General features: G+C 32.0%; 1 protein-coding gene across 2 annotated transcripts; it reads left to right on the forward strand.

The window, feature by feature from the left end:
- The first annotated feature begins 580 nt into the window (after nt 1-580).
- LOC7475608 (uncharacterized) lies at nt 581-7,568 on the forward strand. Of its 2 annotated transcripts, none has more exons than XM_024586852.2 (2): nt 581-751; nt 4,860-7,568. In XM_024586852.2, the coding sequence occupies exon 2, from the start codon at nt 4,994-4,996 to the stop codon at nt 7,175-7,177; it is 2,184 nt and encodes a 727-aa protein (XP_024442620.1). In that variant the 5' UTR covers nt 581-751; nt 4,860-4,993; the 3' UTR covers nt 7,178-7,568. The 2 variants fall into 2 exon arrangements, with proteins under 2 accessions (XP_024442620.1, XP_024442621.1); XM_024586853.2 differs by lacking the exon at nt 581-751 and adding an exon at nt 784-2,107.
- The last annotated feature ends 6,944 nt before the right edge of the window (nt 7,569-14,512 follow it).

Below are 14,512 nucleotides of genomic sequence, written 5' to 3' on the forward strand. Positions count from 1 at the left end.
AACACTATCTTAATATATATATAAACAAATTATTTTTACAAAATTTTCATTTTAATGGATGTGGTAGTTGCTTTTTTCTTTATATCTAATTCATCATATTTTATAAGATAGAAATTTAGTATCAATTAAAATAAAAAACTAGTTCAAGAATACCTTTTATTATTGATTTTTTATTATAAAACTCATAATTCATCCATTATCACTTACCATATTATTTTGTGTAGTTAGTTAACTATGTTCATTTATTTTGTGTAGTTAGTTATAAATGGAAAAGAAAATCTACCATGCTTGTTTTGCAATATGTAATTAACACCAAAAATTGCCATTAATTGCAAAGGTATTTAATATTACCATAAATAATTCACCAAATTTAATCACATTTTGCAAACCCAATTCTAGTTAAAAATTAACCCAAGTTAAAACTTAACCCACACATTGCCAATATGAACACAAATCAAGAGTTAAAATTTAACCATAGTTAACTTTGTTTCTACTAAAAAAAAAAGTAGGACTTGGGTTGCTAATAAAAAAGGACACCCTCCTACTTAAATATTAACCAAACCCCCACCCTTTTTTTTTATTATTTTATTTGTTATTCAGTCATAGTTGCTTGGGCACTTTAGAGAGAGAGAGAGAGAGAGAGAGAGTTCTTCAGAGTTTCTAATGGAATTTTGACAAAAAAAGATGAAACCCATTGTGCATGTTGATTGATACAAATTTTCTTCATTTTAAAGCACTCTCCCTTCTATAGGTAACTTTTCATTTTTTACACTTTTTTTTTACTCCAGAGCAAAGTTTTTATTTTTATTTTGTTTTTTGCAAGATTGGCAATCCGGGTACTGTTTTTTTGAGACTCTATAATCTAGGGCTTCAGTTTGAAATTAACTTCTGTATAATTCAAATGAGTGAAATTTGACCGTTACATGTTGCTTTAAAAACCCTAATACTGTAGATCCATCAAGAACTTGTTTTATTTGATTGTAGTGTTTTTGACTGATTTTTGGACTGTTTGCAAAAAGGGTTTTGTTGTGTTTTATTTTTGTGATGTTCAATGTGGGGTGGTTGTGATTCATGAATTGTTTAGAACATGGAATGGTGAAGTAAAGCTGCGACCTTTTTTATTTTACATTTTGTGGGCGTGTTACTTGTTGGCTGTTTTTGTTCGAAAATGAATTTACTTAGTTGTTTTACTTTATAATTTGAGGCTAGCTTTAGTTTATTGCTGTAAATTCTTCTGATTTTTTGCTAAGTTGGAGTTTGTACTGTTGAAATTAGTTGATAAGGTATCTGAAGAAGGTAGGAATTCTGATTCTGATTCTATCTTGCTATGGATTTAGATCCATTAGATTTTTTAGGGAATGTTGCACATTGCTATTGTTTGTGTTTTAGTGATAATCAAAGTGTTGAAAAGGTTGAATTTAGCATTAGTCTAGAGTGTTAAAAGAAAAATCTATACAGAATTGGAATGTATTGACACGTTCTGTTCTCAGAATTGTGATAATGGTAGCTCCGCGAAGGTGGGGATGTGTAGTTTAAGAATAATGAACAAGAGATTCTGATTACCTTTGGAACTACTTGGTGTTGGATTTCAAATGTTATGGTGCTGTTAGCGCCATTTTACGAGAGTTCGACACGTTAAGGGGAGATCATGATTTTAGGGAAACAAGTGTGCTACTTTTATAGGTATTGAAAATTATATTTATACACATACTAAGTTTGATCATTTTCAGCATATTTCTTTTCCTTGGGTTGATAATGGTAGCTCCATGAAGGTGGGGTTGTGTATTTAAGAATAATGAACAAGAGATTCTGATTACCTTTGGAACTACTCGGTGTTGGGTTTCAAATGTTATGGTGCTGTTCGCGCCATTTTACAAGAGTTTGAAACGTTAAGGGGAGATCATGATTTTAGGGAAACCATTTTGCTACTTTTATAGTATTGAGAATTATATTTATACACATACTAAGTTTGATCATTTTCAGCATATTTCTTTTCCTTGTGTTGATGGTACCTTTTGAAGCTAATTTTTATTTCGTTTGCCCCTCCTCTAAATGTGAGATTTCAAATTCAATACTCGGAAAGCTAAAGAAAAGCTTTGTACTCCAGGTAAATTGAAAGATTCATAAATTTCTGTCCAGTATCATTGATCCTTATTGGAAACAAAAAGCTTTTAGATTTTATGATCTGAACTTGAAAGAATCTGAAAACATCTGTCAATGAGACTTTTCTAGATACATTGTTTCTTTAAGTCTGGAAACTGAGAAGAACAAAGGGAAAAACCAAATTGGAAAATCTAACTCCCATCTGCAATGCACATTTCTTTTTTATTTTATGAGAAAAAACTGGTTTTTGCTGAAATATGGAAAATATATTGTAACAAAATTGTTGCTAGAAACTACTTTTTATCTATAGGAAAGCTGAATTTATTCTCCTTTTAAGTCCAATATTATGTGCTTGGGAATGCTTAAAATGGAAGGTAAAGAAAAATAAGAATAAAAAAAAATATTTCGTTTGCATCTGCAAGTAAATATGTTAAGCTGGATTTCAAATTTATTATTTAACATGCATAAGGTGTATCACTTGCTTGTGAGGGTTCATACAGAAAGCACTCATGCATTATTAACTGAAGTAGAAATCTGTTCTATATATTGATTATGTTGCCTTTCCATGTCTACCATGTTTAAGAATTGCGAGGGAAGAAAATTGGAAACGTGTCATTACCTTGGCACATGGAACATTTGCCAACTGCTGGTTATGTCCACATGATATAGGCATTGTTTACAATAAACTCATAAATGGGGTGTTAACCTCCTCAATATGCCCTCTTATCACATAATGTTTAGGAGTGCCAGGCGGTAATTATTCTATGGCATTAGTTCTTAACTCATAAAATGAAGAGTGCATGTACCTGATTTATTTATCGTATATTACGTAAGCTCGCTTAGAGAATCGGATTCACTCCTTTTGCTGATATTAGTATTCACTAAGCATATATATGGTAGGGTTTGAAAGTGCCAATTACTGGTACTTGTAATTAAAAAGAAAAAAAGTGACCTATTCATGCCTGATTGAAACTATATGTGTATGTTGGATGAGTCACAGGATAGTCACTGGGTCTTCTTGGTTAGGCAAAGTGCCTAGGGGGAAGACCTATTTAGTGGGAGGGAAAAATGTGAGTTTGGGCAGAAGCTATTAGGCACTGGCAGAGGGCAACAAAAATAGTGTTTTTTTTTTTTTATTGGGGGTGGGGGGGCGCATGGCGTCCATTCTGCCCTTGTTAATAGGGGACACGCTGCACACACACACTCCATTTTAGGATATCCATGGAAAGACACGTATTGGTATTCATTTGTCTAGGCTTGGGGAGTTGTTTTGTTCAATTACTTGTGCTTTATTCTTATTGCAATATATGTATTTGTGTGTGTTTGTCTTTGTAATTGTATACTAGAGACTTTCTAAATATATTCAAGTACCATGATTAAATTCTTTAAGTTGGTGGAGTTACTCCCGGCCTTTCTTTGAAAGTGCATGATGACTCTTGCATGCGCGGGAGCATGTGTGCTTGTGTAAATGCACATGTATAATTTTCATTTATAACTAATAGTAGTGGAAAGCATGCAATGCCAGTAGGTGGCATTTGTATATATTTAGCTATCTGAATTAATTTATGTTTATTATGGTGCTATATCCTTCTTCCCGCCCTTTAATTTATTGACATCATATATATGTTAAGCTATTGAATGTTTTTCCACCATTGTGCATATTCTTAAAATGGTATCCAACCCTATTGTATCTCATGGATGATCTGCAATAGGATTTTGTGGGCTTGAAGCGTGAGATTTACTGTTAGGCATGAGGATGCACAAAAAGTTACTGCAAGGGATTATGTGTTTCTTTTGATAGAGAAAGATTGTTTAGCCATTCCAAAAAAGATCTTGGAGACTGTCTAATGCTTACTCTCAAACTCTTTGTTTACACAGTAGTAATATTATTTGCTTCCATTTTCATCTTTGGGTTTTTATCTAATGATCCAGGGTGTAATCCTAGACGTGAAGAATAAAAAAAAAAGAGGCTTTTTCCTTGCTTGATTTTTATTTTTATTAAATGTTAGAATTTTATCTATTCTACATCTTTAACTATTACAAAATGAATAAAGAAAAAGACTTGAAAAAAAATACCAAGTCATCAACGGAACTGGTAAGAGAGGGATTCGAACCCTCGGTACGAATAACTCATACAACGGATTAGCAATCCGGCGCTTTGGTCCAGTCAGCCATCTCTCCCAATTGAGAAAAGATAATTCCTATGTTACATTACACAACAGTAGGGCTTGAAAAAAAAAGTCGTTCTATACTCTGTTTTTAAATCTTTTTTATTACTATTTTTTATCTTTTTGATTACTAAATTATTATTATATGCATCTATGTTTATAGGTCAAATATTCCAATGAAGTAATTTGTATGCCTTTATGTTTATAGGTATTAGGGAATGACGTTACATGATGAGTGGACCGTTTGTACTTCTTAATTTATTAATGTATTGAATGTTGGGCTGCTGGTTTTTCTGTCATTTGTCGCTCATATTAGAAGAAACTGAGACTTACTGTTTTGTCAAATATTGAATTTTTCTCCTAGTTAATGTCAATAAATGACATACATTATAGAGTCAAATAAAGAATTATGTGATTTATAGTTATTTTTCTGGTGGAGATTTGCTTTTTGGGAAAGAATAAGAAATACAAGCATTGGTGGTTGTGATTTGTATGAATATCATGCTGTCTTTTGTAATTATAAGATAATAATAACTTACATTAGAATCTATTCGACATTGATTTTAGTTTTAATTTTGCTTTGAACAGGTCAAAAAATTGATGGTGCCATTTGTCTAGAAAAATGAACCTGGAGCTGTGGAATTTGTGACTCGAGGTTGAAATCTTAGAAACATTCATATAACTACAAGACACAGGGCTTGATTCCTGGACATACAAATTTTATGGAGTGCAACAAAGATGAAGCAGTCAGGGCTAAGGAAATTGCTGAGAAGAAGTTTATGGGGAGGGATTATGTTGGGGCGAAGAAATTTGCTTTAAAGGCTCAAAGCTTGTATCCCGAGCTAGAGGGTTTATCCCAAATGTTGATAGCATTTGATGTGTATATTTCTGCAGAGAACAGAATAAGTAGTGGAGAAGTTGATTGGTACAGCGTGCTTGGTGTGAACCCCTGGGCTGATGATGAGACAGTCAGGAAACAATACCACAAGCTAGCTCTCATACTTCATCCTGATAAAAACCAGTCTCTGGGTGCAGATGGTGCATTTAAGTTGGTTTCAGAGGCCTGGGGTTTGTTATCTAATAAGGAAAAGAGACTAGCATACAATCAGAAACTGAATCCATCAGGACAGCAGCAGAGAGTACCAACCCGGACTAAGGTTCCCTCTTCCCAGCATAGTGCAAATGGCTTTCATAATCATAACAGTACCACAACTTCGCACACAAGGACTCAGAACAAGAATTTGCAGTCGAGGCCCACATCAGCCCCTTCTCCTTCATCTCGAAAACCTGATACATTTTGGACTATCTGCCATCGATGCATGATGCATTATGAGTATCTGAGGGTTTATTTGAATCACAACCTGCGATGCCCCAACTGTCATCAGCCTTTTTTGGCTGTTGAGAAGGATCCACCTTCAAACGTTACGAAGTCATCCCAGAATTCAAGACATCATGCTGCAAATAGTAATCCATTTAATTTCCCAAAAAATGGCGGTCAAAGCTCACGATCTGAGGGATTTGGAGTATGCAATTCAACTACTGCCCCAAACCTCCAAAGGAGTAATTTTACTAGAATGAATGATTCTGGAGGCAAATTTGCATCAACACCAACTGCTGGTCATGCTGAGAGTGTGGTTCAGAAGGCACATGACCAAGTGAAGAGGGAGCAGGACGCACAGGGAGCCACTGAACGGGAGAAGCGTTATGTTTCTAAAAGGGTGGATAATTCTTCTCTTAGAGCAGACCAACTCTTTAAAAGGAGGAGATCTGATGAGGCTAGTGTGAACAATTATGGAGCTGACATTTTGAATCAAGCAGCCACCGGAAATGGAGGAGCGGGATTGGGAAATTCATCTGAACCAAGAAGGGGCTATTTTGAAGCACAAAGGGTTTATGGTTTCTCAGATATTCGTACCAAGTCCATTACCGAGAGAGAGTTGTCACTTCTCGAGGTTCGAAAAATGTTGATGAAGAAGGGTCTCTTGGATGTGTGCGGAAAACTTAAAGAATGGAGCTCAAATCAAGTGAAACTGAAAGAGAGTAGAACACAGGAAAGCATGGTGAACAATGATGCAAATAAACATAAGAGGAGTGGTCACTCTGCTGGCACTTCTTCCAATGAATCTACTAAACAGGCAACAGCACCTTTGTCTATCAATGTTCCGGATTCTGATTTTCATAACTTTGACCTGGATCGAACAGAAAGTTCCTTTGGGGATGACCAGGTGTGGGCTGCCTATGATGAAAATGATGGGATGCCTCGATATTATGCTCGAATTATCTCAGTGATCTCTTTGAAGCCATTTAAAATGAAGATCAGTTGGCTTAACTCAAGAAGCAACAGTGAATTTGGCCCTTTAGACTGGGTGGGGGCTGGTTTCCTAAAAACCTGTGGCGATTTTTGGACTGGCAAACATGAAATCAGTAAAACTCTAAATGCTTTCTCACACAGGGTTATGTGGACGAAAGGCACACGTGGAGTTGTTCGCATACTTCCAAGAAAGGAAGATGTCTGGGCTCTATATAGAAACTGGTCTCCAGACTGGAATGATGATACCCCAGATGAAATGGTACAAGAATATGAGATGGTAGAAGTGCTCGACGACTATGATGAAGAGCAGGGTATATCTGTAGTTCCTCTTATTAAAGTTGCTGGTTTCAAGGCAGTTTTTCGTAGACATGTAGGTCCAAATGAAGTTAGGAGGATTCCAAAAGAAGAGATGTTCCGCTTCTCTCATCAGGTCCCTAATCACGTGCTTACTGGCGAAGAAGCTCATAATGCCCCAGAGGGTTGTCGGGAATTAGACCCAGCTGCTATCCCGATGGAATTTCTTCAGGTTATTACAGAAGCCAGTGAGGCAGCAGTGGTGGCAACTGGTAGAAAGGCTAAGGAGGAAATGGCGTAGGATTCTTCACAAATTCACACAGATCTCATGGTGGAGGATGCTTCAAAATCTAAGAGAAGTGAGATGATGGAAACTGAAGAACCTTTCTGAGATGATACATGAGGTTGGGTTCTTAGGCAGCCAAAGCAGCTAATACTGTAGTTTATCCTGCAACAGTTAATAAGTTGCTAGTGGAAAAGCCAACATACACAATATAGGTAAGTTTTTCCTTTGTTTTATAAGGCTGATCAAAACTGCAGATGCTTCTTTTTGCCATAACTGGAGATGTTCTGTTACTGGATCAGAAAATGATCCCGAGTTTTTTTTTGGTTTTACTGTTATGGCTGTATAATCTTCGGATGTTTGAACTATAAAGAAGCTCATGCTTGACCAGAGTCAAGTTTTAGCAGCATCAAGCTCTGTTGTTGAATTACTTTGCATAATGTCTGAATTTTCTTTCATTCATCTTCAGAATCCTATTGTTCAATCCATGCTTTGGCTGCCAAGCAAATGTTTTGTTACTTGTTTTGTTTGATTGAATGAAATTGGTTAGCTCTTCAATCCATCCAAAGGGTTTTTCAGGATGTGTTTTTTTTTCATTTCCACTGCAGAGTCTCCTTATTTTCAGTCTACCATGCAATGTTTTTCATCTTGATGATCTTGCTTTAGAATGTCAATATTGGGCTAAATCTCCAAAACCCACTGACATAATCTGCTGCAAGAAAACCCTAACTGATTCATTGGATGCATTTGATTAGTGGGAACTTGTCGTGCGTGTAACGATAGCATAAGCTTTGACTGAAGTTACCATTTCTATTCTGTGTAATGGGTTCCATATTGTTTTGAACCCCAAGCTTTGACCGGTTTGTTCAAGAAACAAAGGGTTTTTTTTTCACATCATTTTCAAATAATACTTATGATAATTTGGATTAGTAAAAGAACAGAAAAATATATTAAAATATTTAATATTATACAATGATATAATAAACACGATTCCAAACATAAAATTATATTAGGAATTTCCAGTTATTTAAGAATAAATTGAATTATTTATCCTAAATTTTATAAAAACTTTAACAGCTGGTTTTCATTTAAATATAATATTTATTTTCTCTTTCTTTTTTCAATTTAAATACATATTTTATTATTTTTTATAACTTATTGATCTCACTCCCCATTACTGGTGTCCACCAATCATTTGGGCCCCTCCACTGGTCGGTCACATTCCATAAAAAAAATACTCAATAATTGATCAATCAGAATAAATAATATTCTGTTCACTTGTATTAATTATTGACTTGATAACTAAAGGTTATTTCTTGAGAAATGAAAGGGGAAAAAAATGTTAGTGAACATGATAATTATGGATTCACTATGCGAATAACTTTTTTATTCATTCAAAAAACTTAATACTAATTTCTAATCTAAGGGTATTTAGGTTTTTTCAAATGATTTAACAAATTGATCAGAGATAAATAAGTATTTTTTTATTTTAAATGCACAATGAGTAATCAAAATACTCTTGAAAACAAAAAAAATTAAACTTGTCATCTAGAAGCATCTTTGTATTTGCATAATGGTTTTTTTATTATTATAATGTCAACTAAGAGGCAAATTAGTATTTTTTTTTCAAATGTAAAAATAATTCAAATTAAAATGCATAGTAAAACTGCTAAAATACCTTTAAAAATAAAATAAAAAAGTAGAGTCAAATGATCTTTTGTCTTTTAACAAATGTCTTTCTACCTTGTCATTGAAAGCGTCGCTGCGTTCTTTTTTTGTTGGTGCAACACATGTTTTTGGTAGTGGTCCAGTTTACTGGCAGGCCTTTTTTCTCCCCTTATTTTCTCTCCTTTCCTGAAAAATATATCTTGACCTTCTTTGTTGTTGGTATTTCAACTTTAGTCCATATTCTTTTGATTTCTAATTTTTATTCTTCATTTTTTTTTGTAAAAGTTTTTTTTGTTTTCAATTTCATCATTTAATCCCAATTTACAAATGTTATATTTCCCAATTTGATCCTTCTTCTTTGGTTTCTAATTTTTTTCTTGACCGTTTTGTAAAAGTTTTACTTGTTTTCAATTTTATCTTTCACCCCAAATTGATGGTACTATGTTTTTTAATTTAGTCATTGTTGTTTTGATTGCTGTTTTTTTTCTTGGCTTTTTCTGGAAAAATTATTATTCTTTTCAATTTCAACCTTCAACCATAATTTTTTTTTTTATGTTAATTTTGATCATCATTCTTTTGATTTTTTTCCTTTTTGCTAAATTGATTTTTCTTTTCAATTTCACCCTTCAATCAAATTTAAAATTTATTTCAATTTTGATCATCATTCTTTTAATTGCTATTATTTTAATCCTTTTTTTATAATTGAAATTTTTTTTTTAATCTCATCCTTCAATATTTGATTGATTGTGAATTGAAGTTCATGATTTTTTCAAAAAGGTTGTTTTGAATAATTAACACGAGTTTTTTTTAAAGAGCTTTATAATTCTCTTTATTTATTTTATTGGGTTATTCCATTATCATAATTTGAGCCGCGACTTTGACGTGATATCTCGGGTTGGCCCAGCCTTGATCATCAGGACTACAAGTTTGTCATGTTAACTTAACTAAGATTAATTTTTTTATGTTCTTTTTTTTTTACCCAGCTTTGTTTGTACATATTTAATGGGTTGTGAATTAAGATATATTGTGTTGTCCCTTTTTGAAAAAAAATATTTTTTTCTCAGGTTATCCTAATCATCTTTCTTTTAAATTTGATTCATCTACTATCGTTTTTTATTTTTTTTGTTTAACTGAATTAAAGCCAGCTTATTCATTCTCTATAACCCGAGTCGTGTATTTTTCTTTCTCTTTTAAAACTCGTTTATGACAACTGAATATCATTTTTTGCGCAAAAAAAAAATTCTAGTTCTAAGGTGAAGCACAATCACCAGAGTCTAGTACTCAAACCTAGACATTAAATATATGTATTTGAAATTGCAGTTAAAAATATAATTAATTTAAAAATGCATTGATACCTTTTGTATTTTCAACAACAATTTTAACCGTATAATTTAGTGTATACTTGATATTGTGGCAGCATTTGCAATTGCGATTTAAAGAAAAATAGGTTTAAGAAAAACACTTTTTAGTTGCGGTTTAAAAAAATGAATATTTGGTTAAAAATATTATAAAATAGATTTTTTCCATTCAAAATAAATAAAAAGTAAGCTTTTTTAGATGAAAAACAAGTTATTTTAGCGCTTAAAAAATCAAGTTTAAAACATAATTATATATGGAGCCCATTATAAAAAACAAAAATTATTTAATTAATCAAATAATTTTTTTTCTATAATCAAGTAAAATAAAAGCTATCGTAATACCAAACAGCATGTAATTAGTCATAGTTTGGAACTGCTCTTTCTTTCTTTTTATTTAAAAACAAGATAGCAAAATTTCATAAAAGGTTAAATTTCGAGCATTGGATATAAAAATCGAGAATTGATGGGGAAATTAATTATCTTTGACCGATTCAACGAAATGATCATAATTGAATATGACACTGAACTCGTTGAATTATATGTTTCAAACATTCAATTAATACAGTATTAAGAACGTCCCACCTACCAACCTAACACTTATTTCAATATAATATTATATTAATTAATTAATACTAAAGTCAGCATGATTTATATTCTTAGTTGATGTTAATTAATCACCGCTTGTCTTCGTTGGAGACACCATGCAAATTACAAAAATAAGAGATGTCAAGCTACGAATTAAGGGCGGAGAATCTTAGGGTTAATAGCATTAATATTAAACACACTTGTTAATCAGCACAAATCCCATGCAACTTAATTAATGGTGAAAAGGAAGTTTCATGGGCAATAACTCCCTAGTATACAGGTCAAATTCATGGAATTTCAAAAGAGCAATAAGTCATCCATCACCTTCAACCTCGACCATGCTATGGAGTATTTGTTTTTATAGTAAATGGTCATTTTTAAAGGTATTTTTTAAAAAATATATTAAAATAAAATTTTAAATTTTTTAATATATCAAAATTATAAAAAAATTACTAAAAAAATATGAATCTAATGTTTTTTTCAAGTGAAATACCGAGTAAAAATAGAAAACAAAATTATTACATTCCCCAAAAACTCACAAAATGTTCTCTTTCTTTTCTAATTTTTAAATAATGCATTATTTTATGGTTTCTCTATAGTAGGGAACTATTGGTGATGGTGCTATCTCCCCCATGCATTGTCAAATGGAGACATATTTTGCTTCCTCCATGGAGACTAGTGTTAAGATATATTAGTATTCTTTGGGTCCTATTATTGCCTAGAGTTTCAAGTTGTTAGGTAAGATATAATTGAAAGGTCTAATATTCAAAATCTAAAACCTCTTCTCTTTTTATATATGAAAAATTAAATGTCTTCCAATGCAAATGGATCTTTAAATTTAGTTCACCTCGGAACTCACTTAAGTTATTAATATTATCTAAATATATATGTGAAATATCTTTTTAATTTGAGATTAATTTAGACTCTTTATTGTTTGATCATATAATTTCACTAAACGAGTAGCATAATTTTACTAAATACTTTTTATTATTGAATTCACAAAATCAATGAAAAAAACTAGAAGCATGACTATATATCATATATATACTCTTCGAAAACATGAGAAAAAAATAATCAAAACCCATTAATTAATGTGTTGTGTGCATGCGATTAATATTGTTTTACTAGTCTACAAGGGTGTTTGGCAGTGTGGTAGCGGTTGTTTTTCAAATAATTTTTTGTGCTGAAATGCATGTCATGATGTTTTTTTATTTTTTAAAAATTATTTTTGACATCAACACATCAAAACGATCCAAAACGTATAAAACATATTAAATTTTAGCAAAAAAAAAAAAAATTAATTTTTTAGGAACGTGATTTGTACCGCGTTCCCAAACATATTCTACTTCTCCCAAATCATGGTTTTAGCTGCTTCTTTGGGAGTAAGAAGCACTTTAAATACCAAATCTTGTAACTATATACTCTTACATCATAGCAAAAAAATGAGTAAGCAACATGTTTTACTAGTTTAGGGCTTTGATCAGTATGTTCGCAGAACTCATTTTGTCATATCGTAATATCCCTTTTCTTTCTATAATATTGTTTAATTAGGGCTTTGAGTAAGCAACATTTTAAATGCCAAATCTTGTAAAGTTACCATAGAATAACGTGCATTTCTCTTATAGTATTAGAGAAGATTGTAGTATCTCTTCAGATTTTGGAGTACATTCATACGTTTTGTCTTCACTTATTTACCTTTTTCTTTGACTATTATTCCATTTTATCTTCAGTTTTTTTTTTTTTCTATCTAAATTTAAATAAGGGTAACGAAGCTAGCCATCTTTTCTTCTTGGAAATCACTAATTAATTGGTGGAGTTAATAATGGTGGCAGTGGCAGTTGTCTTCTTAGAAAGCTCATAAATTGAAGTTGGGGGGAAAATGGATTTAATAATGCAAGCATGCAAGCCATCCCCTCTTCATGGGAGATCATCAATCAATTGTGGACATAATAATGGAGACGATGACGACTGTTGTCTTGCAATAAAGCTTTCACAATTAAAGCTCTCAGAATAATGGTGCTTGCATTATTTGGATGCAAATGGTTTGCTTTGACTAGTCATAAAGAAATTTTGATTTTACATTAACTCAGCAGGTTATTGTTTTCAAATTGGGACACAAAAAAAAGACATGTTTACGTGTAGTTTCTATTTTTAGCATAGTTTTTAAATTCAATTTGAGAGTTGACTATTAATAGGTCTCGGGTAAGATGAGTTGATTTAGGTTAACTCGAGTAAATTTATTTTTTATTTTATAAAAAAATAAAAATAATATTATTTTAAAAAAAAATCTAAAAAAAAATCTTTTTAACTGAGTTGATAAGATAATACATCTTTTTGACTGAGCTACAACAAGTTGATTCTCCTTTTATTTTTGTTAAAATATAGCCTAGACTAAGTCTCGAGCCTCTCTGCCAGGTTAAGAATGGTTTAAAAACATCATGTCAAAAATTAAATCCTTAACTCTATTTCTCTCTTTTCCCACCAGTCTCTTTGTCGGTTCAATTATTAGACCATATATACACCTGCAATTGGAGTGATATCTTTTCTTTTATTATACATTGGAATCAATATTTCTTAAAATTACATAACTAATTAATGCACTAAATAATGAAAATGATGTATTCTTTGTTGTATTCAATAAAAATCAATCTTGGTGTTCATCCAGTAAACATCATGTCAGAATATTTTGGAATTATAACCCTAGTCAATGGAGTCAAGTACTAACACTGAAGCAACGAGATCATTTACCAACATCTTTTACTATTATTTTAAGTATAGTGAAATACACGAAGAAATGTCTTGTCATTTGCTTAAATTGCAATTAATTGGAAGAACTTAGTTGTTCCTAGTCAAGGCTTTAGATGTCAAGACGAAGGTTTCCATAATCGGGTGAGCTCTTTGCTGGAGATTCTTGCTCTGAAGATGACATGGAATGGGTGTTCATCCAGTTTCCTTTGTTCCAGTGTCTCTTGGCTCTCTGTCTACTGCTGTTTACTATTTTGCAATCTTGTGTGCCTACACCTAGGTTTTTCCATGTATTCATATACTTATATAAAAAAAAACAAAATAAAGTTGCTATATATATTTTATTAATGTTGGTGTTCAGTTAGTTTGCGCTTATCTCGATTAATCTCAAGAGCCCTGAAATTAATGTTCATGTAAGCCTCCAGTGACCCTGAAAAGACTCGAACTTATGATCATCAGAGAGCAAATTTAAAATATGACTAGTTAAATTAGTCCTCATGATTAAGATTAGGTTGCTATATTTTAATGTGTGTGTAACACATGGAATGGCTTTGCAAGTGGAAAACTTCGAAAAAGCACCATCAATCTCTTTTCGAATGAAAAGAAAGGTCTCCTACAAAGAGCATAACAATTTTCTGCAAAGGACATATATATCCAATTGTATATTTATATAAACAATACCCACTTTGAGTTTGATCTCTGCATTATTATTTGATCCCTCCAGAAAGAAAAAATATATATACTCGATCAGAAAAGAATTTATAAGAAGAATTTACTCTTATATCGTTCCGATTGACATATAAATTAAATTGAAGATATCTTTTATTAATGAATAAAAAAAATTTGTATATAAATAAATATTTTTGAATGAAAAAGACACGAGGAGAAAGAGATACGTACGTACGTAGGCCTATTTTGGTCAATGCGAACATTCCAAAAATTAAAAAGCAGTAAAAGGGCTTAATTATATTTAGGAAGTTTTAATGCAATAGGTCTC

The sequence above is a fragment of the Populus trichocarpa genome, chromosome 15 (genome assembly GCF_000002775.5).
Source record: "Populus trichocarpa isolate Nisqually-1 chromosome 15, P.trichocarpa_v4.1, whole genome shotgun sequence".
NCBI classification, from domain to species: Eukaryota; Viridiplantae; Streptophyta; class Magnoliopsida; order Malpighiales; family Salicaceae; genus Populus; species Populus trichocarpa.